The 27,868-nt window shown below is 46.2% G+C and overlaps 1 protein-coding gene across 2 annotated transcripts; it reads left to right on the top strand.

Annotated features, from left to right (window-relative positions):
- Positions 1 to 1,329: 1,329 nt before the first annotated feature.
- On the top strand, positions 1,330 to 27,868 carry SDC1 (syndecan 1). 2 transcript variants are annotated; one of them, XM_017813146.1, is made up of 5 exons: positions 1,330 to 1,644; positions 23,049 to 23,130; positions 24,168 to 24,661; positions 24,882 to 25,011; positions 25,537 to 27,868. In XM_017813146.1, exons 1-5 carry the CDS (start codon positions 1,588 to 1,590, stop codon positions 25,701 to 25,703), a joined length of 930 nt encoding a protein of 309 aa, XP_017668635.1. In that variant the 5' UTR covers positions 1,330 to 1,587; the 3' UTR covers positions 25,704 to 27,868. The 2 variants fall into 2 exon arrangements, with proteins under 2 accessions (XP_017668635.1, XP_017668636.1); XM_017813147.1 differs by lacking the exon at positions 1,330 to 1,644 and adding an exon at positions 19,163 to 19,341.

Here is a 27,868-nt window from a genome sequence, read left to right as displayed (position 1 = left end):
GAAAGCAAGCTAATTAAAGACGTGATAAAATCTCAACAGTTTTAGCCACATTGAATATCCAATTAGGTCTATGAACCCTTTGGGCCACAGCTGTGGGAAGGGATTCTGTGTCTGGCAGAGATGGACCAACACCCACTGAGAGCCTCGGGAGCAGCCAAGAAACACCAGTTATGGCTCTTTTTTGGTTACTCCTCCCCCAGGCAGCCCTGGGACAACAGGGCCCAGTGCCTGCAGCCTTGGCTGCCTCCCTCATCCATCCAGCTGCTCTGCAGGCATGCAGTGCCCCTCGGCTGTGTGGCCAGTGTGCTCTTACAGCTCCCAGAAGCTGTAAAAGTTCCTAAAAACTGCCTCTTTTTTTTTTTTCTTAAATAACGTTTGCACACACATTGGGCTGCAAACACTTCAACAGGAGCTGGCACACGTAGAGAAAGAAAACCAAGACAACTGAATGGACTGAAAGGCAACAGGAACTCCAGCCCTGACCGTTTGCTGGGGTGATAAAATCCATCCTGCGGTGTGCTTTTGCAGGATGGTTGTTGCCGGCCTCATTTTTGCCATCCTTGGCGGGATGTGCAAAGACCAACCCGCAGCAGTGCTGAAGCCGCTTTTAACTCCAGAAAAAAAGAGGGTGACTTGCAGGAGGGAACTTCTTTCAAAGCAGCATTTCTTGCCGCAAACCTCCAGCAGCATTTTACACTGCCAGAAATCCTGTTGAGAGAGGCAGAAAAACGGGAGCACGAAGGCACGGGCAGAGGCTGCGGGGCCGGTCCTGGGGACCCCCGGGCAAGAGGGAGGACACCCTCACCCCCCTAAACACGTCCTCTTGGGGGGAGAAGCCCCCGCCGGAGGTGCTCGGGAGCCTGGGCACCAGGGGGGCTGCTCCAGGTGCGGGGCCACCGGGGAGCGCTCCCGCCCCTCTCCCCGGAGCGGCGCCGGGGGAAGGGGGAGACGGCCGCGCACCCCCGGGATTTTCTCACAGCGGAACGGGAAGGGAGAGCTTTTAACAGCATTACTACTATTATTATTATGAATTATTATTATTTTTAGCGAGAAGGAAGGAAGCTCGGCAGGAGCAACGTCGCTGCCAGAGAGGAAATCTGTGAATGCAATGCGAGGGAAGCAGCGGCTGCCGGAGGGGCTGGGGGGGGGCCGGGCGGGGAGGGGGCACCGGCGCAGGTATCCCGGCGGCAGGAAGCGGGGGCGGGCCGCGGGGCAGGGCGTGCCGGCCGGGCCGGGCTGGGGCCGAGGAGCCGGGCTGAGCCGACCCAGCAGAGCCGAGGGGAGGGGAGCGGGGCGGAGGCGGGGCCGGCCGGGGGGTGGCCGTAAGGTGAAGGTTGTTGCAGTGGGTTCATTAAAAGACAGGGTTCAACTCCTCGTCGTCGCAGAACGCTGCTGGGAGGCTGGTTTCGTGGCGTGCGAAGGGAGAAAAGGGGAAAAGAAAGAGGGAAAAAAAAAAAAAAAGAGAAACCAGGAAAGGGAGCAAAGCCGCAGCTACTTAAAACAATCCTAAGAGGAGCGGGGCAAGGAACGGAGACGGCGGGAAGCACGGGCAGGCTGCGAGCTCCCGAGGCCCAGCGAGGAGGAAGGATGATAAACGTGGTGTCCGTGTGGCTGGTGGCCCTTTGCTTCCAGGCTGCTGTCCCGGTGAGCCGAGCGGAGCGGAGCACGTGGGGCGGCGGGGCCCGGGCGGCGTGCGGGGCCGGGGCCGGGACGGCGGGGCAAGGGGGGCTGGGGCGGGCTTCGCTGGGCTGGGGGGACCGCCCGGCTCCCCCCTTCCGACGGGTTCTCGCAGGGGAGCGGAGCGGTGGCCAGCCCATCCCGGCATGGAGGACTGCGGTGGCCTTTGTGCTGGCGGCGGGCTCCAGCCCGGCTGCCCCGGCAGCCTTAATTCAAACCAGACCCGCCGCGGCGGCTCCTGACCTGCCGGCGGCTCCGCCCCGGGGCGCCGCGGGCCGGGCGGGCGGCTCTGCCCGGCTCCCCTCACCGGGACCGGGGACCCCTCGGGGCGCCCCTGGAGGGGCCGGGGGTGGGCAGGATGCTCCCGCCGTCCCTTCGGCGTGTTGCGCGCCGGAGGCGGCGAGCGACGAGTCCGGGTGAGCGTGGGCATGTGGCCCTTTGTGGTTCGGCCGTGGCCGAAGTCACGGGTGGTTCCTAAAGCGGGGGCGCTTCTGCCCTGCCCCAGCACAGCCCAGGGGAGCGCGGGCCGGCGGCTCCCGACCGCCTTTGTGCCCGGGAGCCCCATCCCAGTGGAGGGTACGCCCGGGGTCGTTAATTTCTGCCCACTCAAACAAAGGTCCCAGTGCCGGGCTCGGAGCCAGCCCCGCTCCCCGGAGCTCGGTAACCCCGCGGCAGCGAGGCCTGTACCGTCCCGGCCCCGGTGTCCCGGGAGCAGCTCTGGGGGCCCGGGCGAGCCTTGAGCCGTGGGGAGCGCTGGTCCCGCAGCAGCAGCCGCCAGGTGTCATCCACGGACAGGGGATGGCTCTGCTCTTGCTCCAGCCTCGCCTGCGAGCGGCTTTCCGCGGAAACCTGGCCACCACCGCGCTGTGAAATGCTGTGCTCGGTGCTCCAGGTCTGTAGGGTCAGCGGGTGCGGGGCAGGAGGCATTGTGGCTGCCCCTTGATGGACACAAAAGCTCAATCCCATCCCTTTCTCCTGAGGTAGCTCCCCGTTTCCCATGAATGCCCCGCCAGACCTGAGTGTGCACCGGTTATGGAGTCTTCTCCTTTGGATGGAATAGGAGGAAAAAGTGTGAGCAGGCTGGTACATCAGAGTCAAAACTGGCCGTTTTGGTTTTTTTTCTTAAATGGAGTAATTGATTTGAAACTTGTCTGGGGATGAATTGCAGCAAGAGTCAGATCCATATCTGGCAGAACGAAATGCACAGGGGGATCTAAGCTGCCCGAAATACCTCCAGTTTCACTGTACTGTTCTGTTTGTGAATCCAACATGTAGTTATGGGCATGTACCCTTCTGTTCCACATGGTAGTGAGTCGTTAATGACATAGCTAAAAATGACAAACATGTGAGCATAGTCAGCAGTGTTCCATGGGGAGAGGGCTCTGCTCATAGCTTCTGAATAAAGTGGAAAAGCTGCAGTTAATTTAGTCTCTTTAGTGCATTTGGATAAAATCCCCTCTGTGATAAATACTTCTTACTAGGAATGATAAGGTCATGAAGTTAATGCTTGTCTGGAGTTTTCCTGTGTGTCAGAGACACTTGGGCCTGGGTGACACTGCGATCAAGGGATTTCTGGGGTGAGCACATGGAGGAGCAGAAGTCCTCGGGGCTCTCTGTGGTGACTCAGCACTGAGGTTTTTTCCCTTCTGGTGATCATGTGGCTTTTTTTCCCCATGTTGAAATGTCAGGGACATGGACTAAGCTGCCTTTCCCACCCATCTGGAATAATTATACTTTTGCATCAAGTGGCTGAAAACCTTGTTTTGGGCACAGAAGCAGAGTGACCCTACACAATCCTTTGAATCTGCTATATTGCAGTGTTATGGGTGCTGCCGTGGTTGTGTGGGGTTCTTGGTGGTCTGATCGTTGGGAAGGGTGCCACTGCTGCTGACACATCTCTTGGCTCTTGCTGCATGACTTGACTTGTCCATGCATATTGTCATAGAAATAATAAACAGGAACAAGAAAGTGACCAAACAATAGTTGTTTTTTTCCTGAGTACTCTTACCTGCAGAAATGATTAGGGAGGTTCCTGGTCTTCTTCAAGGTGACACTTTATTGCCTAAAACACAATGTGGGAGAGTAATTACCCTCAGTTATGATGGGTGCATGGATTTCCTTGAAATAAGAAGGCTGATACGTTTTAACAGACCTACCTAGTTATTGTCTCAAAGAGAAACTGTTACATGGTATAACCCTGCCACCAAGCCAACTGAGCCAAGATGCACATCCTACTACAGGAGGACAATCGTGAGGGGAAACGGGGGTTTGATTGTTTTGTCTGGTATGCTGGTGGTTGACATAAGCTTAGCAGAGCAGGCCGAACCTTTTTCCAAGGGTGATGTCATTGCTATCTGAATATAAACTAATTAGAAGAAATTAGGTAGTCCATCTTAATTATTAAACATGTAGGCAGTGGATAAGGAGGAAACACTTTCTTCTATAGTACATACAGAGCAGTGTCACAATATTTATTGAGCACTATAAACAGAGATTCTTCATCTAAATGCTTGCTGGTGGCCACTTCACAGTGAAATGGTGACTCTGTTATATGGTCAGCTCTGATTAGAGCAGCAACAAATAGACTGGGGTTTGTGTCTTGTAAGGGGGCTCTGGTGCAAATCTGTAGTCTTTGTTCCAGGTTTCTCTCAGTTTCAAGTGGTGAGAAGAGCTAACATTTCTAATGGCAGCACTCTGAAACTTCTGGAAACCAAACAATCCTCTCCTAACAACTCAAGACAAGTCACAGCAAGTGCAAGAAACCTGTAAGCCTTCTAAAAGTAAACTACTGCACGAACCTGAAATGTAGGCTGCTGTTTTAGCAGCAAAATTGGTCCATTTTAAATATGTGTTTTGCATTCCTAGTGCTTAGATGTCTCCAGGTGGCCTATATACTAACATTTCATCCTAACCTTGCTTAAAGTGATTCTTGTGTCCAAGAATTGTACTAATGCCTCTGAGAGGGACATTCCACACTTGTTTCTGGCGTCTAGGGAGCTGGGATTTCAGTAGGGCCTCCCACAGGGAGGAGAGAACTTATTGGCAGAGAGAAGATAGGACCCCTTTCCTGAGGAGGTGCTGTCAATTATAAAATTGCAGTGCTTCAGCATTGCAGCGTTAGTATTTTTGTCTTAATAGCTCTGAGATAATCAAAAGTAGGAGATGTCTAATACAGCACTCCAGGACAGCTGGAGATTGATGCACTCGCTGTGTGCAAATGGCATTACTCCCTTGGGACAGTGTTCAGCTGATGTTAAGGCACTTAAATGTAGGTGTCTGTGTGTGCTGGGTATTTAAGCCCTCATTAGAGTCATGGTGATGTAATCAGTGGAGCCAAAGAGAGTGATTATCTGACCAGCCCCTACACAACAATTCCAAGGTGAGTTGCTTTGTCAGGGCTTTGTTGACTAGATCTCTTGTTGCCTGTAAGGGGAGCATAGACACCTTTATTTTAGTGCTTTTGTCCGAGAGAAATTTAGCTCAAAGTGATAGACTTTATTTGTGAAACTTTCATTGTAACTCTCTCCACAAACAAGCAGACTGGACAGGTGCTGTTTGTGCCAAGAGAACTAGCAAAGCAGTGGGGAACATCAGCTTTCAGCTAGAACAGCAGCTCTTTCCTGTTCTAGTGCAACTGGAGTAGTGCCTCCAAACAATACTGTAGTCTTGCACTGCTAAAGGCTGTGGAAGAAATTGGGGAGTATAGTTGGGTCCTCTCTCAGAGTTCTGAAGTGAGCAGAATATATATGAGTGGAAACATAAGTGGATGTGTTTTTGAGGGATGGTTGTGAGCTGTTGAGGATGCATCACTATTTAAAGACACTATTTATTTGTAAATTAGAAGTGAGAAACCTTTGTTACTCCTAGACTCCTGATATAGGCAGTGAACTTACAATGTGGAACTTGTTTTGACCAACAGTGCAAGTACTTCTTATAAGTTTACTTCTGAGCTGAGAAGGTATTCTTCCATGCAGAAAGCATGTGGTGTCTCCTTTGGAGTGCTGAGTGTCAGTTTTGTTAGCAGGTCTCTAAGTTAGAGCCTTCATTTGAACTGCTGCTCTGCTGGCTACGGGTGTACCGCAGCAATGAGCCTTATCTGGCCTGGCTAGAAACCCAGGATAGTGCACTTTCTACCGTGGAGATGCTAGTGGAAAAGTTACTGTACTGTGAAGCCTCACCTCAAGGTGAGATAACATTTGGACCTCCTACAAGCAACCCTTGTGGGGCAACATCTGCTAATGTGGTGGTTTCCCAACCTCTCCATTTCTCAAGCAGTTCTTGGCTGCATTCGATGTTCTGGGTCTTGTGGAACCGGCATGGATCCAACGGAGTCTGTTAGCTTGGGCTCCTTGCCATGCTTGACTGTAATGTTGTATCTCACTGCTGAGACCAGTCTCACCAGTGGGGCTTGCTTTGCTGGATGGGAATCAGTGTGTTAGTGGGATTTGGATGGAGTTGGCAGTAGAACTTCCCGTTGAGTCACTGGAGTTGCAGTTACAACTGAGTCATGGAGGTGGTGTAAGTCATGGCTTTCCCTGCTAGACTTCTAGCTTGAAACCCCTTTGGGTATTGATCAGTTAAAGAGCTCTTGCTGTTATACTTCTGTGTCTTGCTGCTGTGCTCTCTGGCAGAACTATCTTCTCCATGGCGCTCCTTTTTGCAACATGGTTCTCTTTCATGTCCACTCATTTTGCCTCTTAGTGTTCAGGCTTTTCTAATGAGTGAAAGGCCTTCAGGATTGCTATTGCAGAATGACTCTCAACTAAATCAAGGGTACTGATATAACAGATAGGGAACTGCCTGCCAGCCAGCTTAAAATACTCATGGATGTCTTGCCTTGCATGGAGGCTCTGTGTTCTTTTCATGCTCTACTGTGTAACTTTTCTGCACTATCTGTGCAGTAATGTCAGTGTCTTAATTGTCAGTACTGGAAACAAAGGCTGACAGTCTTGATTTTTGGCTGTAGGCAGTCCCAGGCACACACTCGTGTCAACCAGCCTTCTGCAAAGTACAGCCAGTTCATGCAACAACTTCTCAGAGTGCTCTGGCTCCATCACCTGAGCGCACACAAGCCGTAGCTGGAGAATGGGGGTTGCTCTTTGTCTGCCTCTGCCACGTGATGAGGAGCTTATTGCCTCTTAAACTTTAGGAAACTTGAACTCCATTCCAATTGGAAGGAGAGCATGCAGAATGCTTTCTGGGCAGCACTGCAGACCATGGCTGTCTTGTGCTTTACACAGGAAAGCTCTTACTAATTAGTTTCTAATGCTGGTGGCTGTACACCTCCTGGTCAGAGTCAGTCAGCAACTCCAGTCCAGCCCCTTGCATCTCGGGATTACTGGAGGAGCAGATTGTAGATTGAAGCCAGAGGTGGGCAGGGGTGAGTGGAGCCAGTCTGCCTTCTAGAGAGCAAGCGGTGATTAACATAACAAGTTCCAGATGAGAGCTCTTGTGAAGCTGTGTATCATAGCAGCTGTGCTAGTATGGAGCCTTTGTATGGTCCCTGGGGACCGGGCTGGCACCTACAGCACTGTAGGAAGAGCCTACCTGGCTTTTTCCTGTCTCAGAACAGAATCCTATGCTGCCTTATTGTATGCTCTGAGACCAGTAGAGTGGAGAAATACAAATATAATATATAATAATAATAATGGCCAGTCTTCGCGAGCGAAGATTTGGGAAAGGTCATTAACCCTTCGAGCCTGCGCAGTGGATTTTTTAGGTGAGACACAGCGTGCGCTGAACTGAGCCCACCCTTTAATCCTGAGGTTCATCTGCCGGGGCCGAGCAAGCTTGGACAGTGGCAGTGAGGTCCCCAGGACGTAGGTTTGTTTAGAGTGACCTTCTCTTAGATGGATTGCCTTACAGGGCTAAGCGAGCTCCATCTGCCCGGGGGGCTGGGAATTGAACCCGGGTCGCAGCGGTGAGAGTCCTGCACCCTAACTACTAGACCACCAGAGGCCCCTGGACAGTGGCAGTGAGGTCCCCATCCTGCACCCTAACCACTAGACCACCAGAGGCCCCACAAATATAGTTATGTATATATTTATATAGAGAGATATCTATACCTGTTGTGCTATTTGTTATCCAGCTCACAGCAAAATTTGGAGGGTGTGTGCCCTGACCCCAGGATGATGATCAGGGTGATTTGATGCCTGTGCACTGCACAACCACAGGAACTTAGAGCAGTCTGTTGATCTACCAAAACATCAGTCTCTGGTTAAAGCATCTCTGCAGAAGGGATAACCTGTTATCCCATTGACCAGCTAATAGGGATCTTTAGGGTTAGAGCCCAGGCTTTCTTCAGTCAAGAAGTTGAGGGGTAAGAGGAGTAAAGGAACCACAAAGCTTCCTTGAATTCATATCTGACACAAACACTAGTATATGTGATATTTTTCACTCACCTGCTGTGGTCTGTGCTTATGAAACTATAATAGAGACTCTCACACCAGCAGATTTGATGGACAAATGAGATTTGTCCACTTCACTGACTCTAACAGTGTGTAAGTGGCACCTACGTGCAGTGGAAAAGTGGTAGTGAGGCTTGCATCGAAACTTGCCTACAGCCTGCAGCTAGACAGCTTTGACTTCTAAATCTCTTTCTGTCCTAACGGAGGAATCATCTAGATCGTGACTACTTTCTCATCAGTGAACAAAGCACCTAACAAAAGAGGCTGACTCTGGCATGTCTGGGCAGTGGCAAAGGAGTGCACTGCTATCGTGTGCTCACATCGACTGACTCATGGCCTCGCAGAGGAAAGCTGCTGGCTTAATCCTCCAGCAGCATCGACTCCGCTCTGGAGCGTGTTTAACCTGCACAAAATTCCTCAGTCTGCATCTGTAGTTGCACTGAGCTGTGAGACACTGGTGAGCTCCTTTCTACAGAAGTTGGAAGATGCAATTATGAATAATTAGAAGTTATTACTCTAGTAGCTGAAAAGTGCTAAATGCTCAGTATCCCCTCCCCCCTACCTAGCATGCAGCCAAAAGGGGTTAAAAAGATTCACCAAACCTCCTTCACTGAATCTAGTAAGCAAATATGGTGGGTTGACCCTGACTGGATGCCAGCTGCTCACCAAAGCTGCTCCGTCACTGCCCTCCTCAGCTGGGCAGGGGAGAGAAAATACAACAACAGGTTTGTGGATTGAGATAAGGGCAGGCAGAGATCACTCACTAGTGACTGTCATGGGCAAAACAGACTCAACTTAGGGAAATTAATTGGTAATAAATTCAATCAGAGTAGGATAATGAGCAGTAAACCCAAATGTTAAAAACACCTTTTCCTCCTACTCTTCCATCCTTCTTGGGCTTAGCTGTATTCCCAATTCTCTAACTTTTCTCCCCCAGTGGTGCAAGGGGACAGGGAATGGGGATTGCTGTCAGTTCATCATACGTCTCAGCTGCCCATTCCTCTTCAGTGGAGGACCCCTCACACTGTTCCTCTGCTCCAGCATAGAGTTCCTCCCACAGGAAAGAGTCCTCTATGAACTTCTCTAATGTGAGTCTTTCCCATGGGCTGAGGTTCTTCGTTGACTGCTTCAGTGTGGGTCCCTCCCATGAGGTGCCATCCTTGGGAACAGGCTGCTCCAGGGTGGATCCCTCACAGGGTCACAACTCCTGCCAGCAAACCTGCTCCAGTGTGAGCTCCTCTCTCCACAGGGCCACAAGTCCCTGCCAGGAGCCTGCTCCAGTGGGGGCTTCCCATGGGTTCACAGACTCCTGCAGGCATCCATCTGCTCCAGTGTGGGGCCCTCCCTGGGCTACAGGTGGATCTCTGCTCCCCCATCAGCCTTCATGGGCTGCAGGGACACAGCTGCTTCACTGTGGTCTGCACCAGGGGCTGCAGGGGAATCTCTGCTCTGGCACCTGGAGCTCCTCCTGCCCCTCCTCCTGCATTGACCTTGGGGTCTACAGGGTTGTTGCTCTCACATGTTCTCACTCTTCTCTGGCTGCAATTGCTCCTGTGCAATAACTTCTTTCCCCTTCTCAACTCTATTATCCCAGAGGCACTTACAACCATCGCTGATGGGCTGAGCCTTGGCCAGCAGTGGGTCTGTCTTGGAGCCGACTGGGATTGGCTCTGTCAGACATGGGGGACGTTCTAGCAGTTCTTAGGGAAACCACCCCTGTAGTCCTCCTGCTACCAAAATCTTGCTGTGCAAACCCAGTACAGTAAAACACATTGAACACAAGGTGTCCTGTGGCCAGTTGAAATGCTGGAGTCCCAACTGTGTAGAAAATCTAATTTTCTGGCCTATTCTGAAACAGTCCCCCTGCACATGAAACTGCCTGTGGGGAACCTTCCTGTGCATTATTTGGGGGCATACCAGTTGACAAGGCTCAAAACTGTGCCAGAAATCATTCTAATAATTTGATGGTGTAGATTGTGTTCCAGTGCCTGGGGACGTTCTCTGATGTTATTTAATTTACTAGTATGGATGTAGCCAGTGGGTCTCTGGCAGCAGGCCCAGAATATTATGAAGTTGTGAAAACTGCAGTATCCAGTAAAAGAAAGTGAAAGTTCATAATAAGAGATCACAACTCTCTTGTTGAAAACTGAACCTGTTTTGGATGCTTCAGAGAGATGAGCAACTACAGTTGTATGAGAAATCCTTCACAATCTATCAGCTGAGGGTTGTGAGGTGAATACTACACACCTGGGACAGCAAAGCATTCAGTGTGGTGGTGATGGTGCTGGTACATGCTAGTGATTCAGATGTGCTTTTAGACTTGGTCTGTAAGTGGTCCTTCATCTTTTTATGCCCTGCTTTATTTAGAGGGATATTGTGCTGGTTGGAGTTGGTAGTCAGTGAGTAGACCCGGAAGTTTATTCGTATATGAAATATCTTTAACTTAGTAATGTTTGAACAGATTCTTAGAAGCTCAGTCTGTTGTTACATAGCTATCCCAACAGTACTCCTTGACAGAAACTGGTCTGAGCTATGGGATGTGTTGTGCTAGGAGTAACTTGGTAGTAAAGTACTTCACCTTGCCTTGCAATTTTAGTACTGTTTTATTGACTTGTCTTAATGCCAACAGTCTGTCAGAGGTGGTATTAGTGATGTCTTGTCTCTTCACAGCATAAATGTGTGAAACGCAGGGGTGTCCAAATTACAGCTCAGGTCTGAGCAGTTGCTCATATGAGGCATGAGGGCATCAAGATTGCACAAATAGGGTAGCATTTCCCACTAAACTCAAACCTCCCCAACTGATTTGGTGGCTGCTCTGAAACAAGGCTATAGGGAAGACAGGTGAACAGGTTGTACACCCAAAATGAAGGCATGAGGTAGCTGATCTGTTACAGTGAAACTTGGGTTACAGCTGAGATCAAAGGGAAGCTCTGATTTATCTTGCCTTCATAGCAGCCCCTTATTCAGGGCTCCGCTATACAGATATGGTATGAAATAGTGTAACTGGGTGACTAGGTCAGAGTTAGTTTAATCCAGTAGGTGTTTGGTCAAGAAATGCTAATGTTCATAAATGAAATCAGTGGAACAATAGGTGACTGGAGCACAATTGCAGCAGCAGGTTTTTTAAGACTTTCTGTGGGAGGATTTCATTTGATGCTTCAGTGTTGAAATTATACTCCAACACCCTCATGACTCAGCATGGAAGTACACCAGTCAGCTTCCATAATCTCACTGAGGTGTTGCATAATTTAACTGTAAACAGGACAACTGCTGTCAGAACTTTGTAGTATGTGTAGGGTTACCAATGCTTTTGTAAACCTGAACACAGAGACCATTAGTGTCTTAGGAAGAGGCACTGGGAACTTGATTTTCACCATTTTATATGGGTAGATCACTTGCTGTGTTCTCCAGTGGTTGTGAGCAGGTGTATTTCTCAAAGGGAGTTCATGCAGTCTGAACTGTGTTCTACCTTAGACTAATTCAGTGAAATGTGGTCCAGCCTGTGCCCAAAGACCATCTGACCTACTGCTCCTTATTCCAAGGAGACTTGTAGCACCCAATACATTTGCATCCACCTTTTTTTCAGGAGCTGCTATGTGGAAGGAGGGGGTGATCCTGAAAGTACCTCTTTGAGAAGACACTTCAGATGGGGGAACAGGGTATTCCTGACCTGAGATGTGGCTCCGTCATTTGGTGGAGATGTTTCAGTCCTTTTGCAAATGCCTTAGTCATGCTGGTGTAACTGCATCTGTTAGTAGGGATGACTTCTGCATTATAAACAATCTAGGCTTAGTCAACACTGTAAGATCCTGTGGATAAAACAGATGTGGCAGCATGCCTCCTAATGTAGGGAGAGACTTGATTTCGTCACATCTACGCTGGTTTACTTGAAACTGGAAATGGTGAGCTGTAGAAGCAAATACAAAAGTATACCTAGAATCACAGAAGATCCTGAGTTGAAAGAGACCCACAAGGATCACTGAGTCCCTTCTGTGTTAATGTAAGACCTGCCAAGGTGCAGGAACTGCCTTGCACTGGACCAAACCCAAAATTTAAAGCCGCTTCTTGCGTGGGTTTTGTGAGTCCAGATGCTGGCTGTAGATTGAGACTCTCTAGTTCCTTCCTAGCAGACTGGTGGCTGACTGGTATGAGTCCTGCTGTGCAAGAACAGAATTTCTTAAAACTGTTAAGAGCTGAGCTACACAGAGCATGACTGGATCAGAAGGGAGCTGCTGAATGATGACTCTTGGCTGACTTTTGCTGCCCAAGTCTCACTTGGTTCTGCAGCTCCCTTGCAAATAGTCAAGGTCTTCTGTAGCAGGCTGGCAACTAACAGCACCAAGGGATCAGGCTGTGGGATGTCACTTGTCTTGCTATCTGGTGTGCATGTGTGAGACAGAGACTGACATGGTATTTGTTCAAGCCAGGCAGCTCTTTCTGGGTGCTTCCAGTTCCCTGATCCATGAGTTCTTCAGTGGGGGGTGGGCTTGAGAGGGCTGGTGGTGATGCTGTAACTGAGAAGTTTGAGTGTGAGTTTAATAACAAAATACAGCATTTGGAGGGAACATATGTCTGGGATGTGTGTGTGGAAGATACAGATTGTTACCAAAAAATAATTTCACAAGCATTGGAGACTTCATTGTGCATCCCTCTGAAGAAAATGTGGAATTTAAAAAAGCAATCAAGAGGGACTTGTCTTGGATTGTTGAGTCTCAGGCTGTTGTCCTGATACGAAGGCCTTGATGTATGTTCTGTAAGGTAAACTGTGAACAGATCAACTGGGAAGCTAAAGCACAATTTGATAGCAGCAGGCCTTGCAGCTGCTATCTTTCTGATAGGTCTTTCTGTCACTGAAGTGTAAGCAAATAGACAGTAATTTTTGTTATCTTTTGTATATCCGGTTGCTGCAGGATATATGTTGCAAAACATTAGGTCTGGGTAGTTCCACTGTAACTCTACATAACTAATCAGAACACCTTGTCAGCTTTTTTGTTGTTGTAAGGCTAAATGTTTGTAGGTTTAAGTAGTCTCATTTTAGTTTACCGAGCGCTTTAGCTGAGACCTTTTAGTACTCCAGGGTTGCAAGTTTATCTTTCTGCAGAGGTTTAAACAACATCCTCAGTTCTAGGAACTGCCCTAAGTACAAACTCAGTTTGATACACTAGGGACTTTTATCCGAAACTTGGATTTCCTTAGTGAAGCACTGCAAGCAATTTGCTCAAATTAGAAACACGTATGTATCACTAAAGGAGTGAAAATGCTTCAGTGATCCTTCAAGAAGATATTAGAGCTTTGTCTCCTGGCTCCCTGACATAACCTGCATTGCTGGAGTTCAAGGAGAAGAAGAGGGAAACTTCTGGGATTGAGATGAGAACATGGGTCTTCTCCTAGCTGTGTGTCTGGATGCCAAAAGTTTTTGCATTTACTCTTGTCTGATAATTGTTTGTGGCTGCATGTTGGCTTCCCTTCCTCAGGTGAGGCAGAAAAGCTTCTTTCCCCCCAGAATACTGTGTAGCATAGTGATAAGGTGGTTTTTGACTTCTGGAACCATGTCTGCTCAGGTCAGAGCACTTGTACTACTTGTAGTAGTGGTGTGGATCTCATTTGAAATGGGTAGTAGTTCCACCAGCCAAGTTGCATGGCATTTGTCTCCAGGAATCAGGCTTTCCTAGGACCAGAGGCATGTGTGTTTTCCTGGTGCTGCCAAGAGACATCAGAGATGCACCAGCCTAATTTGAAGACTTGAGATGCCATAGAACATGTTCTGTAGAAATGATTTCCTATAGAGGCGTCTGATTTCTGAGCTGGGACTTCCTGAGCTGGACGGCTGATGATGATAAGAGCAAGTTGTGCACCTGTGGGACTGAGGTCCCTGAGCTGCCCCTGCCACATCCCAGTGCTGGTGTGCTGCAGGCTTGTGCTCTGTTCTGCAGCAATGGCCTCGGCAGGAGGAGTGTGCAGGGCTGAGGCTCTCGGCATCCTGGCACAAGGCCTGCGGCCACATGCTGACCAGTTTGAGCTGACAGGTCTGCTGGGAGAAGATAGTCTCAAATGGAACAAATGGAGACCCTTGCAGCTATTCCCTCAAACCCAGCCTTGGACTACATTCAGCAGTCTCAGGGCTGTAACTGCTCTGCTTCCCTAGGAACTGGGTGGTTTCTGGGGAGAGGAGGCTGACTTCTCTAGACCACGCATGCTGTCCAGGAGCAGTCAGGCAGTCTGAGGCCCGCTGCTGCACTTGCCAGGAGCTCTCGGTGGTTCTGTAGTAAGTTTAACTCCAATGACAGTCCTCGGTGCTGATCCCATAAAACAGGGTAAATGGGTGTCAAGAGATAGGGCAAAGAAAGGAATCTGCACCCAACAGAGGTCAGGTTTTTGGAAATAATTGGCTAAGGATGTTATGTTTATATATGTTGGGCAATGCTACAAAGTCCAGTATCTACTTTAAAGTGGCTCTAGCTGCTGCTGTTTTGTGTGAGGTGAATTGCTCATCCTCACCTGCCTGAACTCTACAGCAGGGGCTGCATGGATATGGGAGGAAGAGACAGCAGGGACCTTAGATTATGTCACTTTTAGTTTCTTTTCCTGTCAAGAGGGTCATGTTTATCTGTGTTGTAGTTACAAGTACATATGGGTAGTGAGTCTTGGGCTGCTGGAGTCCTTTGCTGGATAGGTTTTCATTTAATAAAGATTTTCTCATCTCCAGCATACTCCCCTCTTTTAGCCTTACTTTGTCAGGATTTCAGAGATGGGTGGCCCTCCTCCAGCCTTAGCTGAAACCAAGCAATTTTTGGTCCATTCCTTTCTAAACAAGCAGATGAAGTAGCTGTTGCTGTAAGAATGAATCTTCTCTGCATTTGGCTATAATAGGAACTAAAAAGTACTGGTGACTAAGTCAGAGGGTTTTAAGACAAGCGAGGTTTGTCTGGTCTTGACTTAGGCAGCTCACTGCTCATCTCTCAAGCCAGCTAAAGTAGATTGAAATTAATTCCCCAGGATGAAGTGGAGCTGTTAGCTGTATGGCCTTCCTGGGCTGCACCTACTTTGCACAACCCTTTGAGCTTATACACTGGCTGTGGCTTTCTTGTGCTAGCTCAAGAAATGAATACCTGAACTATCAAGTATGTTAAAGAGCTGCAGGGAAGGATCTTTAAAGAAAAGTGGTTTATAACATAAAACTGAACTGGCTGCTTCTCATGAGATTAGCTGTAGGGAAATAAGCTTTCTCATTAGACTGCATCTTCAAAGCCCAGACTGCCTTGAACACGGGAGACAAAATGGACCCCACTTCTGGCCACGTTGTGACAGCCTGCCACTGATAGACGATTAAGTTGTGTGATTGTTGTGTGCCATGTCTGTGGATGTGTTGACCTGTCGATGCGATTCAGTCTCTGGCCTGGGCTACATTGCTTGGCTGGAAGGAGCAGGTTGGTGTGAGTGGAAGCAGCGTGTAGTAACTTACTTGTTTGATATATTGTCCAGGTGCAAAACCAGGAGCACAGGCTGTAACTCGCTTCTCTGTATTGCTGGAGGACTGACCACGCTTCTAGTGGAGCTGGCTGAGAGGCAGCTCAGCTCTTCTGCATGAGAACTGACCCAGTGCTCAGTGCACTCCCAGGCACGCACAGCTGGCGTGCTGTCACTGCTTGTGTTACATGGCCATGAGCTCCTCTGGCTGTGGAGTCCATAGCCCTCTTGGACTCCAGCTTCTCCAGGTTTGCTCAGCCATCTCTTCTAAAGGATGTGCAATGTACTCTTTGTCTAGGATTAAACAGCAATTCCGCTGCACCTCCTGTAAAGTTCAGGTGACCCAGGGCAAAAGCAGAACTGCTCCCATTTTGAGCAAGGCATCTGTCTAGCCTTTGCTACTGTGTACATGAGGTCGGGGAGGACTTAAAAGCACTGTTGTCAGACTTGGGAACAAACATTATCCATTGTGAGCAAACACTGCATAAGAGAACTCTCCCTACAGTCCCTCTCCTTGCTCATTTTTGTATGAACCTGTGTGGCCCTTTGAGTCAGCCACTGATTTGCGTGTTGCCTGCAGCCTGGTTCTGTGCATTTCCATAATGCATGGCGGGCAGGGGAATGTGTGTCAGCATCCCAGAACCCAGACTGTAAATCTGTATGAATGCTTCAGCACCCCTGGCTGCCATGCTCTGCCCTGTGCCAACACAAACACTTGTGCATTCATGCACTGAGTAGGACTGGGGAACTGGTCCTGCTGGAAAATTCTTTGCATGATATTTTATCCTCTTTTATTTTTGTTTAGCCAGACCAGTTCCCTGATCTGGTTCACTGTGAAAGTGCACAAACAGATATGCAGGGAATGGTCCAGGAAGCATGAAGTGACATGCTCTTATGGGAGGTGGGAATTTAAAGGGCCCCACTGCAGAGTGTGGAACTCAACCTGATGGTGATAGGCTGGTTTATTTTTGCTCTTGGCATATTGATTGCTGTGTTTTAGCCTTACTTAATTAAAAAAATTGCCCTGTCGCAGTAAGGAGAAAATGTAATGCTGGTTGGGCAATAGTGTGGAGTCTCTAGAAACATTGGGACTGTGGTTGATGTGGGTGTGGAGGAGCTGGATGCTCTTCCTTGGCCACTGCATCTTGTACAAAGATCAGAGTATGCTCCTACAGCTTGATAGAAAAGGAGGATCAAAGCCTAGTGGACAGTGGGCACTCTGCAGTCTGTTTTGTTCAGCTCATATAGATCCTAAGAACCCTCATCCTATTTTGAGTAGGTGTTGGAAGGTGTTTTGCTGCCTTGAGAGCTGAGTGCCAAGAGGAAACTTCTGTTGTGATGATCAGAGTTCATGTTTCAAACAAAAGCAACTGCTGTTGCAGCTAAGACCTTTCCCTCAAAGATAGTTCCCTTCTCAAGTCACCACCCAAAAATGCAGGAGAAGGCCAGAAAGAATGCCAGATCTTACTGGCCAGTAAGAGAAGGCTAGTAAGATTTTCCAGATTTCTTTCTACTAATAATGATCTGATAGACAAGCAGCCAGATTAATTGGATTACTTACCTCTAGCTGCTAAAATGGTGCTTGCCTTGCTGAGCAAAAGAGCATCCTTTACCTTCCACTTGCTTCCCTTTGGAAAGAGCACCCTGTGAGCCACTAACCAGCCTTCCTTCAGGTGACACAAACTGATGCATGGAGTGGTGGGCATGCTGAAGCTGGTTGATACGCATCAAAAGCTTGTTGAGGGCATGGGGGAACAACACTATCTGAAACAGGGAGGGCAGATAGTTCATAGAATCATAGAAGGGTTTAGGTTGGAAGGGACCATAAAGATCATCTAGTTCTAATGCCATGGGCAGGGGGGTTTGTAATGCTTTGAACAGCCTTGACTGGAACACTAGCCAGGGGATAAAAATACTGCTTAAATCTAGGCTGTCCAGCCCATGGGCTATTTGTGGGGTGGTTTGTAGCTGTCTTTCTGCACTTTGGCCTTGCACTGTCAGTCTGCATCTTTGGCTCTTCTAGGAAGAGAGCTGCTTCATTAACCTGCAGGGCCACCAAGCAGCACTGGGGTTTATTTTGAGCAGCAGGAGAAACAATGGAAGAGAATTTAGGTGAGATGGTGCCCCACTGCTGCTCACTTCTGATGAAGCAGACTTACATGCAAGCTTCACTTTTGACTCACCATATATAAAATCAGTTCTCTTTCAGCTACTCCAGAATTTATGGCTGACTGTCTCAATGCTGCAGTCTGTATATCTGCAGGAGAAGGAGGATAGGTGAGGGTACTGCTGGTGATTTTTTTTGTTTGTTTTTTTGGTGATAGTGGGTTTTTGTTTTTTCTTCCCTTAACCAATAAGCTGTCTTCAGACCATGGACATCTGAGATTGGAGTTAATCATATATGGACTATTAACTGCAGAATACAAGGTCTAACAAAGCCAAAGTTTCCTTCAGAAGGGGGTTTTATCTTTCCCTCCCCCCACACTAATATCAAGATTATTTTGAGGTTAGAAGCTCTTCAGGCTCTACTCTGCCTCAGAAAGCATTTCTGTTACTGGGACTAGCTCTGCTCTTCAATATGCAGGAAAGACAAACCTTTCTGTTTATTTTAGAGCTGTTCGAATCTTTGTGAAAGTATTTTTCTACTTGGTCTAGTGTCCTATTTGGTAGCCAAATTACAGAGCAAATGCTTGAGTTGCTCTTATATACCTCTTAAACAAGACCAAACCATTGGTTTTGCCTTCCATAAAGTTGGAATAATCTCACAGAATGCTTAAGGAGGTGTTTGAGGTGGGAGAGCTCAGCTCCTTCCTTTTCAGCTGAGCGAGGAGGATTTATTAGGAGAAACAAATGTGCAAATTTAACAGCTTTATTCAGATAATGGAGGATTTCAAGTGTTTTTGACACTGCTGATCACTAACTAGGATTAATAAAAGTGGGATACAAATCATCCTTAATCTAGTTTAGGGCTTGTAGCAGCTTGTGGCAAAGCCAGTGTTTTTGCTTACCTCAAAGAGCAATTTGAGAAAAGCTGTTTCCTTTTGCATATATCAAATTAAATAAATGTGGTTCCTAGTTTGGGCAGGGTGAGATTCAGCTAATAAACTATAAATCTCCCCTTCATCATGAGAGAGTACTTCAGATCTGTGCTGTAGTAGGAGGGAGCTCTGTGACAGCTGATGGAATAAACATAGAAAGACTCACGTATTGAGACTGTGACCAAGATGAAGACTGAAGAATAGTTAAAAATGATGCTTAAAAAAAAATATCTAGAGTATGTCAGACTTCTGGAGCCAATAATATTGCTAATGAGTTGTGAAAGCCTGGCCTATTGTTGATTAAATTGAAGATGCCACTAAGCAGCTTTCTGGTTGTCCCAGCAGAACTGAATAACTATTGTTCTGCAACAATACAGCGCTCAGCAAGAGCAGAAGCTACCAGTCACCCCAGGGTTTCCCCTAAACAGGCTGCTTTGATCCTTGGGGAAGGGGGTCTTCTACTGGTTAACGCATATCAAAAATATAGTTAAAAATGTTACCCCTCACATGCAACTGAATTCAGTAACAGCAAATTAAAAGGACTGGGCAAGTATTTCTAACCAGTTGTCTCAATGGCTGAAAAAAACCTCAACAAAAACATATGAGCTGGGTAAAAAAGCAACGTGTTATAGGTGCACTGTAAGAATTTAAAGTTTTTTGACTAGAATACGAGATACCACCAGAAGTCCTTCAAAGGATCCACTGCCTGAACTTAGATGTGTTTATCCAACATCTCTCTCATCAATTACTGTGTGAGTGGTCCACAAATAGTCTTGGTGGGCTAATAAACAAACTGGATGATGATGGAAGTAATTTCTAAAAGCATGTCCATGTTTGATTATATTAATCTGATAATAAAATTTTGAGCTAGAGCAATGCAAAGTTGTTGGTAGAGTAAGCTTGCTTTAAGCTGGAATTTATTTTCAGCTCTTTTGTATGATAGCACAACCTGGTGACTCAACCTGGATTCTGTGCCCCTAATCCTCTTGGTTAATCAAAACCTTTCCTATTGGTGTAACTCAGCTGCAGTAAAAGGTCATGGAAAAGCCTTGACCATGAGGTGTTTGTTGTTTGAACAGCACAGTCCATCTTCCTGATGCAAACCCAAATTAGTTCAAATCCCTTCCAATGCTGTCCTGAGTGTTTTATGTTAACCTTGCTGTGTCTGAACTCGTTCAGCAGCAGATCATTATAGAAGCATGACCTTTCTGCAGTACTTGTATTTTGTGGTGCCATAAGGAGAGGTTACTGCCTCTTATGCCCATTGAATGTGTAATCTATGGAGCAAAAAATGTAGTCTTTATATAACCATACAGTTACATAAATTAGGCAAATGTTCCTTAATACTAATCTGTCATGAAACTAGATGATCTCATGAAGTTACATCACCTTGTGGGTATTCTAACTGCTATCCACACGTGCATAATCTTATACTGTCCCTTGAGTGTTTGAGACAAAGAAAGTCCCTCTCAGTTCCCAAGCCTTAAACTGCCTGGTCAAGGGGAGATGCCACAACAACAGAGGAGCAGCTTGGGACAAGAGACAACAAGACACAACTAAGTAGAAGGACACACATAGTGGAACTTCACTAAGTTCTCATATAAAACTGTGGAAAGCAGACTTTATTAATCCTGATGCATATTTTCTATTATTCTCTTAAGTGTAGAAGCCAACCTCAGAGGACAGGAACTGGTCTGAGTCTGCCTTTGTGTTTGTAGGGTGAGTGCTGAGCAGCAGCTGGACACCTCTACACTGGAACACCGTGGGTCTCCATTGGTTTAACTGGGCTGCACTGGGCTTTCCCCTTTTGAGGAGGACCTAGCTATCCCTGCTCAGATACAGAAATCAAACTAGGGTTCAAACAAGTACATAACAAAGGTTATGGAGAAGCAGAACATGCAGCAGACTGGGAAGAGGCTTAGAGCTCAGGTGTGAGGGGAAGTATAAGGGTGGGGTGGCTGGACATGCTCGATAACAAGAAAGGAAGCATGGCATGACTAACAAGCTGCCTTGCCTGTTAGCCCCACAAGGGCAAGGGATGCAGGCTCAATAGTCAAGATCAAGAGTTCCTATTTCATTTATTGACAGTCTGTGATCCTTTCAGGAGAGTTTGTTAAGGTGTGCAGACCATCAACCTGAACAGGTGTTCTTTGAAATCTGGTATGAGCTACCCCTGGAGATTCAGATCTGGGGGGAAGTTAGTCTCTATCCTAGAGAAAGGTGTATGGTGACATAAACTGTATTGGCAGTCCCTTTCTTCAATGAAAAGCTGGAGAGATTATTTTCTAGCTGCTTCAATGTAGAGTCTTCTCACTGGGAGGAGAATGCACACACACACCCCTTTTCCCCTTTTGCAATGCGTCCCCCTTTTTCACTCAAACAGGCTGAGTGGAAGAACAAAGGGTTGTGCTTGCCTCTGCTAGTGCAAGAAGTGAGGGAGAAGAACGGTCCCCAACCCCCATCAACAAAAATGGTGCAATTCCTGAAGCCTGACTTAGCTTCCGAACGTACTGGAAAGGGCGAGGGAGATGAGTTTGGGAAGCCTGGCAGTTATTTCTTTATTCTTTATGCACCAACAGTTTGTACTCTTTAATATTTGAAGTGTAGTGAGATCAGCTTGTGTGAGTCACCACCCTTCGACACGAGAAGGAAAACATAGGGGAAGTACTTATCTGACCTACTTTCTGTGGAAGACTGCAAAAGCACAGTGCAAACAAGCAGGGACAAATCTAAAATTCCAAATTACCTCATGACAGGCAGTTAAGCAAGAGATCGAAGGGCAATTTTCTCTAGATTTATGCTTGCAGAAGCTTCAGGAATAGTGTTTTGGGGGTTTATTTTCAGTAGGGATGGAAAGTGCTAAAAAGTTTAATGAGAGGATTTTGTTCCTACTTTCTTGTTATTAAAGGAAAAAAAAAGTCATCTAACTACGATTGCCTAGAAGGGGTAAGATCTTGGACCTGATTGGGTTGGTGGCAACTTGGATACTTGTCTTCAGAGAGGTCAAATCAAATGGGCTAGTCAACCACCTTGGAAACTAGTTGTTCCATGGAAATGTGGGGAATGGATAAGATATTAAGGATAGAAGGGAAAACTGGGTAAACCTGGTGTCATAAAAAGAATGAAAAGGAGATAAGGCCAATAAACACATCCATTGTAGATAATAAAGTGACAACAGAGAGCTGGATTGCTTTGACAGTACATACTAGTGCTGGCTAACTTCTTGGAATGAAGATGAGTGTTATATTCATTTTTAAGTGAAACTGTGTTAATGCAAGCTAGAGAAATGCCATGGGCCTGGTTGCAAAGCTGTGAAGAATGCATGTTCTTTTTTACATAATAAAATAAGATTTCCCGCTCCTTGGGATGCCAGGGATCCCACAGCTTGGATGATGCAATGCAACATCTAAACTTGAAGATGGGACAGCACTGGAAAGGGGTGACCAACGCATCTTGAGGATGGGATAGAAGTCAAAATTTGGGAAACAGGGAATGTAGTTGGATAGGAAAAGATAAAATTCAGGAAAGGTGACTTATAGGGCTTTGGTTTGAAATCTGAGAAGGGTGAATGACTTGGTAGGTAATGGTAACCCTACAGAAATAAACCTGGGGGCTAGTGACGAGCTGAGAGTCAGGCATGTTGTACTGATAGGAACAGTAAGTGTATACAGGACAAGCTAACAAGATTCATGAAGTAATCACTCTGAAGTAATTAGTAAACATTAAAATAGCATTGTATTCTTCAGAGATCCTGAGCAGCTTTGAGCATTGTGTGCAATGACAAACAAGTGCCGTAGAACAGGAGTTTGGCCTCTTGTTTCAGCAACTGAACTTTTATGCTGGTTAGTGTACTCCTTGGAGCATAAATGGAGAAAGCTCAGGGCTGTATTCTCCTACAGGGAAGGCTGGCTCCTGGACTTAGTTTGAGCGCCCACACTTATAAAACGGGGCTCTCATTCTACTTCCAGTTAGATGTTGTAGTTTCAGATATGTGAACAGTGTTTGAGGGGCTCATAAAGGGAGAGAAGGCAAACTACTTTGTCTCCCCTTCCTTTCTGGTTCTTAGAATTAATGCAGTAACTTGCAGGTGAAGTGGTTGGTAGATAGGGAAGACATGAGCAGTCAGCACTTGACACAGACTGGTTATGTTGTGTAAGGACTGAGTGTCACTACCAGGATGCAGCTCTGAATGGATTCCTTGCGTTCTTCTTTCCCAAAGCAAGTGTAGCCTGGAAGCAGTGCAGAGAAAGGAGACAGCAAGACTGACCTTTTTAGCACCAAACAGAGTAACCAGAACTACTCTTTTTGGGAAGGGGGCTGGAATGAAGGAAGATGAAAAAATGCAATCTGAACAAAGAAAGTTTGTGTAACCTCCAGGAGCCCTTAGAGGACTTGGTGCAAGCAACATGATGACTTTAATCTCATCACTGACACTCCTTTTTTCTCCTTCTCTTTAAAGCAAACTACAAATCTGAATCTTCCTCCTGAGGACCTTGATTCATCTGGTGATGAAGATGATGCATTCTCAGGTTCAGGTGCAGGTGGGTTATTAGCACTTCTACTGTTAGTGCTTGATCCTTCTAGAATGTGGCAATTGAGATCTTGATGAATAACCAAGTGGAGGGGGGTGGAGGGAGGAATCACACACACACAACCCTGCCCTAGAATATGAGAGCTGGGAACAGAGAAAGAGCCTAATCTATTAATCTTATATTGCTTGAGATACTAACAATTAGCAGAAAACGAGTTGTAGGAGACTTGAAAGGGAGCAGAAGTAGGTAGACTCTGTGTGACTGCTAATGTGAGATGTTGTGTGAAGAATGTTATGAAACTCGAGTGATTCTTTACTCATGGGGAAAAGAGACCATAAGAAGGGCCTTTACGAGCTGCTAGGAGATACCATTTGAGGGTGTGTAAACCCCAACCTGCCAACATACACCGACAGGAAAATTTTATCTGTCATCAGATGTGCATGTTCCCATGGGCCATAATTTTTTATAAGCAGAATGAAGGGGGTTTAGGGTGGGGAAAAAGTCTATTAAAATGATTGCTAAACTGCATGAGAGAGATCTTTGGTGTTCAGTGCTGAAGTTGAGGAGATGCTACTAGAAAAGAGCAAGCTATTGAAAGCTGAAGCATGGTATCCTTCTGCTTCCTTCCAGCCACAGGCTTGTATTTCAGATTAAATTCTGCAGGAATAACACCCTGAAATTGGTGCCAAATGTGCTAGTGACTAAAGATGTGACTGCTCTGAATCAAGCAAAAATATTAATGTGAGAAAAGTCAGCTAACCACCCTGAGGAACCACTGTACTGAAAGCAGACTTCCCCCTTGTCACCGCAAACAGACTGGCACTTTGCTTTGGGGAGAAGCAGATGACTAACAAAGTATTGCTGATAGCCTGTTGGTCTGTCCCTTCCTTATTCCACAGAAAAGAATGAGGAATTACAAACTGAACTGCTGTTATTATGAAAATTGGCTATGCAGGTTAGGCATCCTCCTTAGAGTGGTGTCCTGAAGATACTATTAAGAGGTCTCTCTAAACTGGGCAAGAATAATACTTTTTTTGTTTTTTCAGGTCCTCTGACTGACCAGTCTCACACCTGGAGAATCCTAGGAGAACCAACTAATTCCTCAGTACTGGCAACACCAGTGGACTTCAACGAGCAGCTATTTCCCGGGATTGAGAGCCGAACTGAAAAGGAAGCAGTATCTCCTTCTGCAACTAGTAATCTAGTGACAGAGGAACCAGTTGTAGCTGTGAAGGACGAAGTAGCTGTCCTGGGCTCACCTGATGGGAAACCAACAAGTGATGTGATCACAACAACAGTGAGAAGCCCCACTACTCACTTTCCTTCAGTGGTTCATGTAACTCCTTCAGAAGCCTCAGATGTACTCCATGAGTTCGAACCTAAAATCCCCAGCTCTCATGTACCAGACACTAAAGATGTCCCTGAGCCACACTCTACTGTCCATCATGAGGGAGACATCACTGACATCCCCACGACGACAGCTCCAAAGGATGTTGTTCCTACACAAGAGGAGATTTCTGAAGATGGCTCTGGAGACCCAGTAAGGACTAACAGTTTTGACACCCTTTCTAGGGAGATGGCTTTAATAGTATGCAATCAGTTGGTTTGGCAGGAAAGAATGGTAATTTCTCAAAAACAAGGATTGATTTAATAGGTTGTATTGGTGGAGGGTTTTAGATGAGAAAAAACAAAGCTGTGGAAAGTCTCCAGTAACAGACATGATGAGAAACATGAATAACCTTCCTTTTATGTCCCAACAGGGAGACTTCATCTTGACTAAAGATGAGGATTTGGTTCCCACTCAGAACTCAGAAGTACTGGCTGACTCTGGGAGGAATGCCAAAGCAGCAGGAGCCTCAGGAATTATGGACAGAAAAGAAGTTCTTGGAGGTACCAGATATTCTGGATTTCTAATTGGTAAAAGCAGATTCCTATAGGAGTCTCCAAGCAGCAGAAGCTGCAGTTCTGCAAGTACATCTCTGTTGGCATCTCTGAAGCCAACCCTTTATGTTAGACCTCTGAAATGAGGGTGGTGATTCACAATTCTGTGTTCTCAACACCATGGCAAGGGCAAATATTGTCTGCTAATGCCAGCCAGCAGTGGCTGCTTTATCTGCAACTTTATGTTTAAGCCTATTCCTTCACTCCTCTCAAAAATTACAGTTAAATTGCTCTGTTGCTGTCTGGATCAAATTACTAGGGTTGAACACCAGAGCCTTGTGTGCTTTGTAGTGTGGCCTGGTGGGAAATCTGTCCCTAGGATTGGCTAGTAGATAAGTAGGTGACTGGTAATGGCAGGGTGACTGGGAGGGGGCAGTAGGACAAATTAATTTCTGGAATAATCTGGAACTTAAAATCATAGTAGCATTATCTGATGTGGCATCTGGAGTAATTTGTCTTTTTCTCCCCTTCTAGGTGTTATTGCTGGAGGACTAGTAGGCTTGGTGTTTGCAGTGTTTCTAGTTGCATTTATGCTGTACAGAATGAAGAAAAAAGACGAAGGCAGCTATTCACTGGATGAACCAAAACAGTCGAACGGAGGATACCAAAAACCACACAAACAAGAAGAATTCTATGCATAAACACTGATTTTCAGGACACTTCTTAATCCATCTTTCTTGGATTCTTCTCTCCCTGCACGTGGACCTCCTAGTGTGCTTTGCATTAAACTTAAGCCATACGATCATTGGGTTATTTGCCCGTACCAATTTGCCATTGGAAATCTTATAACTACAAAGTAGATCTGGATTCATTGAACATTCCCCGCTTTCCTGCACGATTTTTTTTTTTTTTTTAAACAGAATTGGGACTGCAAGTTCCTAAACTCACTTTGGTTTATCTAGAGACTGCTGGAGCAGGCGGTGGGGAGAAGACAAGGGAGCACTGTGTGTATAGAACTATTGATATTTAGGGAAAGGGCTAGCAAGAATAAACAATTATCAGTGCTCGAATTCTGTATAGCAGGGATCCTTCCTATTTAACTCATAGATGTGTTTTGAGTGTAACAAGTGTCTGTGCTGTGCAGACATTTGGTATGCTGCAATGCTCTAGCTCTTTATGGCCGCTGTATTTGGAGCACTTAATGCCTATTAAACATCAAACTGAACATGATTTCTAGTGAAAGTTGGTGTGAGGGGCAGAGTAAACAAATGACTGTCACATGGTTTAAAATAACTTATACTTTGGAAGCATTATCCCATACTCAGAACCAGCTCCTAAGCAGTTGGTACATAGATTAGCAAAAAAACAAACCCCAAAGCCCCCAAAACTACGTAGAGAGTTAATTTTACCAATAGTGTTGGACTGTCCCACTACCCTCTTGCTCTTTCAAGACTTAGGTAAGTAGATTTTTCTAAGCAGTCTCATCTCAGACATTCCCTTTGTTAGGTGCTGAACCAAGGCTGGGCTGTCGTGCTGTTGGTGATCTTACCCCGCGCTACCGTGCAGTCGGCAGGTGACCGATGGCGTGTTGCGGCACCTTCCTCTCCACACATGTTCACAGTGGTTGTTTCAGAACTTGGTCTGCCATCTGTGCCACGGAATGCCTTGGCACACAGGGGTGGGAGATAGAAAGCAGCACGCCATGACTTTGCAGCTGAGGAGTAGAGAAGCCTCTGAAATGAGTCTGGGGAAGGCTGAGTGTAGATAGCCTTAAACAGTTTGTGTGCTTGACTCTCGCTGCTCCGGAACAGCTCTTCAGAAGCTGTTCCTGCACTTTGGAGAGAAGCAGCTCCAGGGATGTCAGACTAGTAAAGGCCAAAAAATGCTTCCTAAGAAAAGTCTGGGTGCCTGAAGCTGTGTGTGGTCGGTGTGTGCCAGATGCCAGGCACTGAGGCCTTGCTGAGGGCCTGGAGCTCTCCAGAGTATCTCAAGCCGAGTGAGAAGACAAGTGTGGTGTTCTGTACAAAGCCTTACTTCTGCTCTGCCTTTGGGTAGCTTCTTGCCAGTTCCATTCCTCATCACTCAGTGCAGAAGGTATGGGGTGGGTGGAGGAGTGTTTACAACTGATGTAAATATTTGTACTGTTGAGCCAGAGGGAATGATCGGAGAATATTGGAGAATGCTGCAACAGTTGGTATAAATGTTGCACATTAACAGTCAAAAACCTGTGTAATTTAAATGAAGTATAAAACACTCCTGAGCTGCTATGCAGCTAAAATTGGTGCCTTCTCTGCAAACTCAAGAAAAGAACCCAAAACTTCTTGATTCCAAACTCTTCTTTATGCACAGAGAGCTTGTGCATATGTGTAGCTGGCTGTTTTTAAGTAAAGCTGCAACAACCATTATGTATTTTCTTTTCTTTTTCTTTTTTTTTTTTGGTTGTTGTTTTGGTTTTTGTTTTGTTTTGGTTTTTTTTTTTTTTTTTTTTTTCTTTTTTTTTTCTTTTTTACTGAATGAATTTTTATAGGTTAAATGCAATGACCAGATGGTGTTAATTTCAGCTGTAATTCTTTGCTTTGTATAGGAATGTAGAAATGTTGTTTGATAGGTCTGTCTATGGAAAGGTTCTTGTAAAGCACAGGAAGATAAAGTAGTAAACTTCAGTTGTACCTCACAACCTTGTTAGGGGGAAAGGAAAAAAAACTGTATATTTTGGTAGTCTTAACTGACAGTTTGTGAAACAAACATGACATTCTGTGTTATTTAAGTGGTACAAATGAGATGAATTCTAACAGAAGATGCAACATTCGGTTATCTGTATGCCATGTAAGGGTATACTGCAATAAATGGCATTTTGGCAAGAATG

The sequence above is a fragment of the Lepidothrix coronata genome, unplaced genomic scaffold (assembly GCF_001604755.1).
Source record: "Lepidothrix coronata isolate B3197 unplaced genomic scaffold, Lepidothrix_coronata-1.0 Scaffold39, whole genome shotgun sequence".
Lineage (NCBI taxonomy): Eukaryota > Metazoa > Chordata > Aves > Passeriformes > Pipridae > Lepidothrix > Lepidothrix coronata.
Note: the sequence above shows the minus strand (reverse complement) of the source record. Positions and strands in the feature narration are given on the sequence as shown.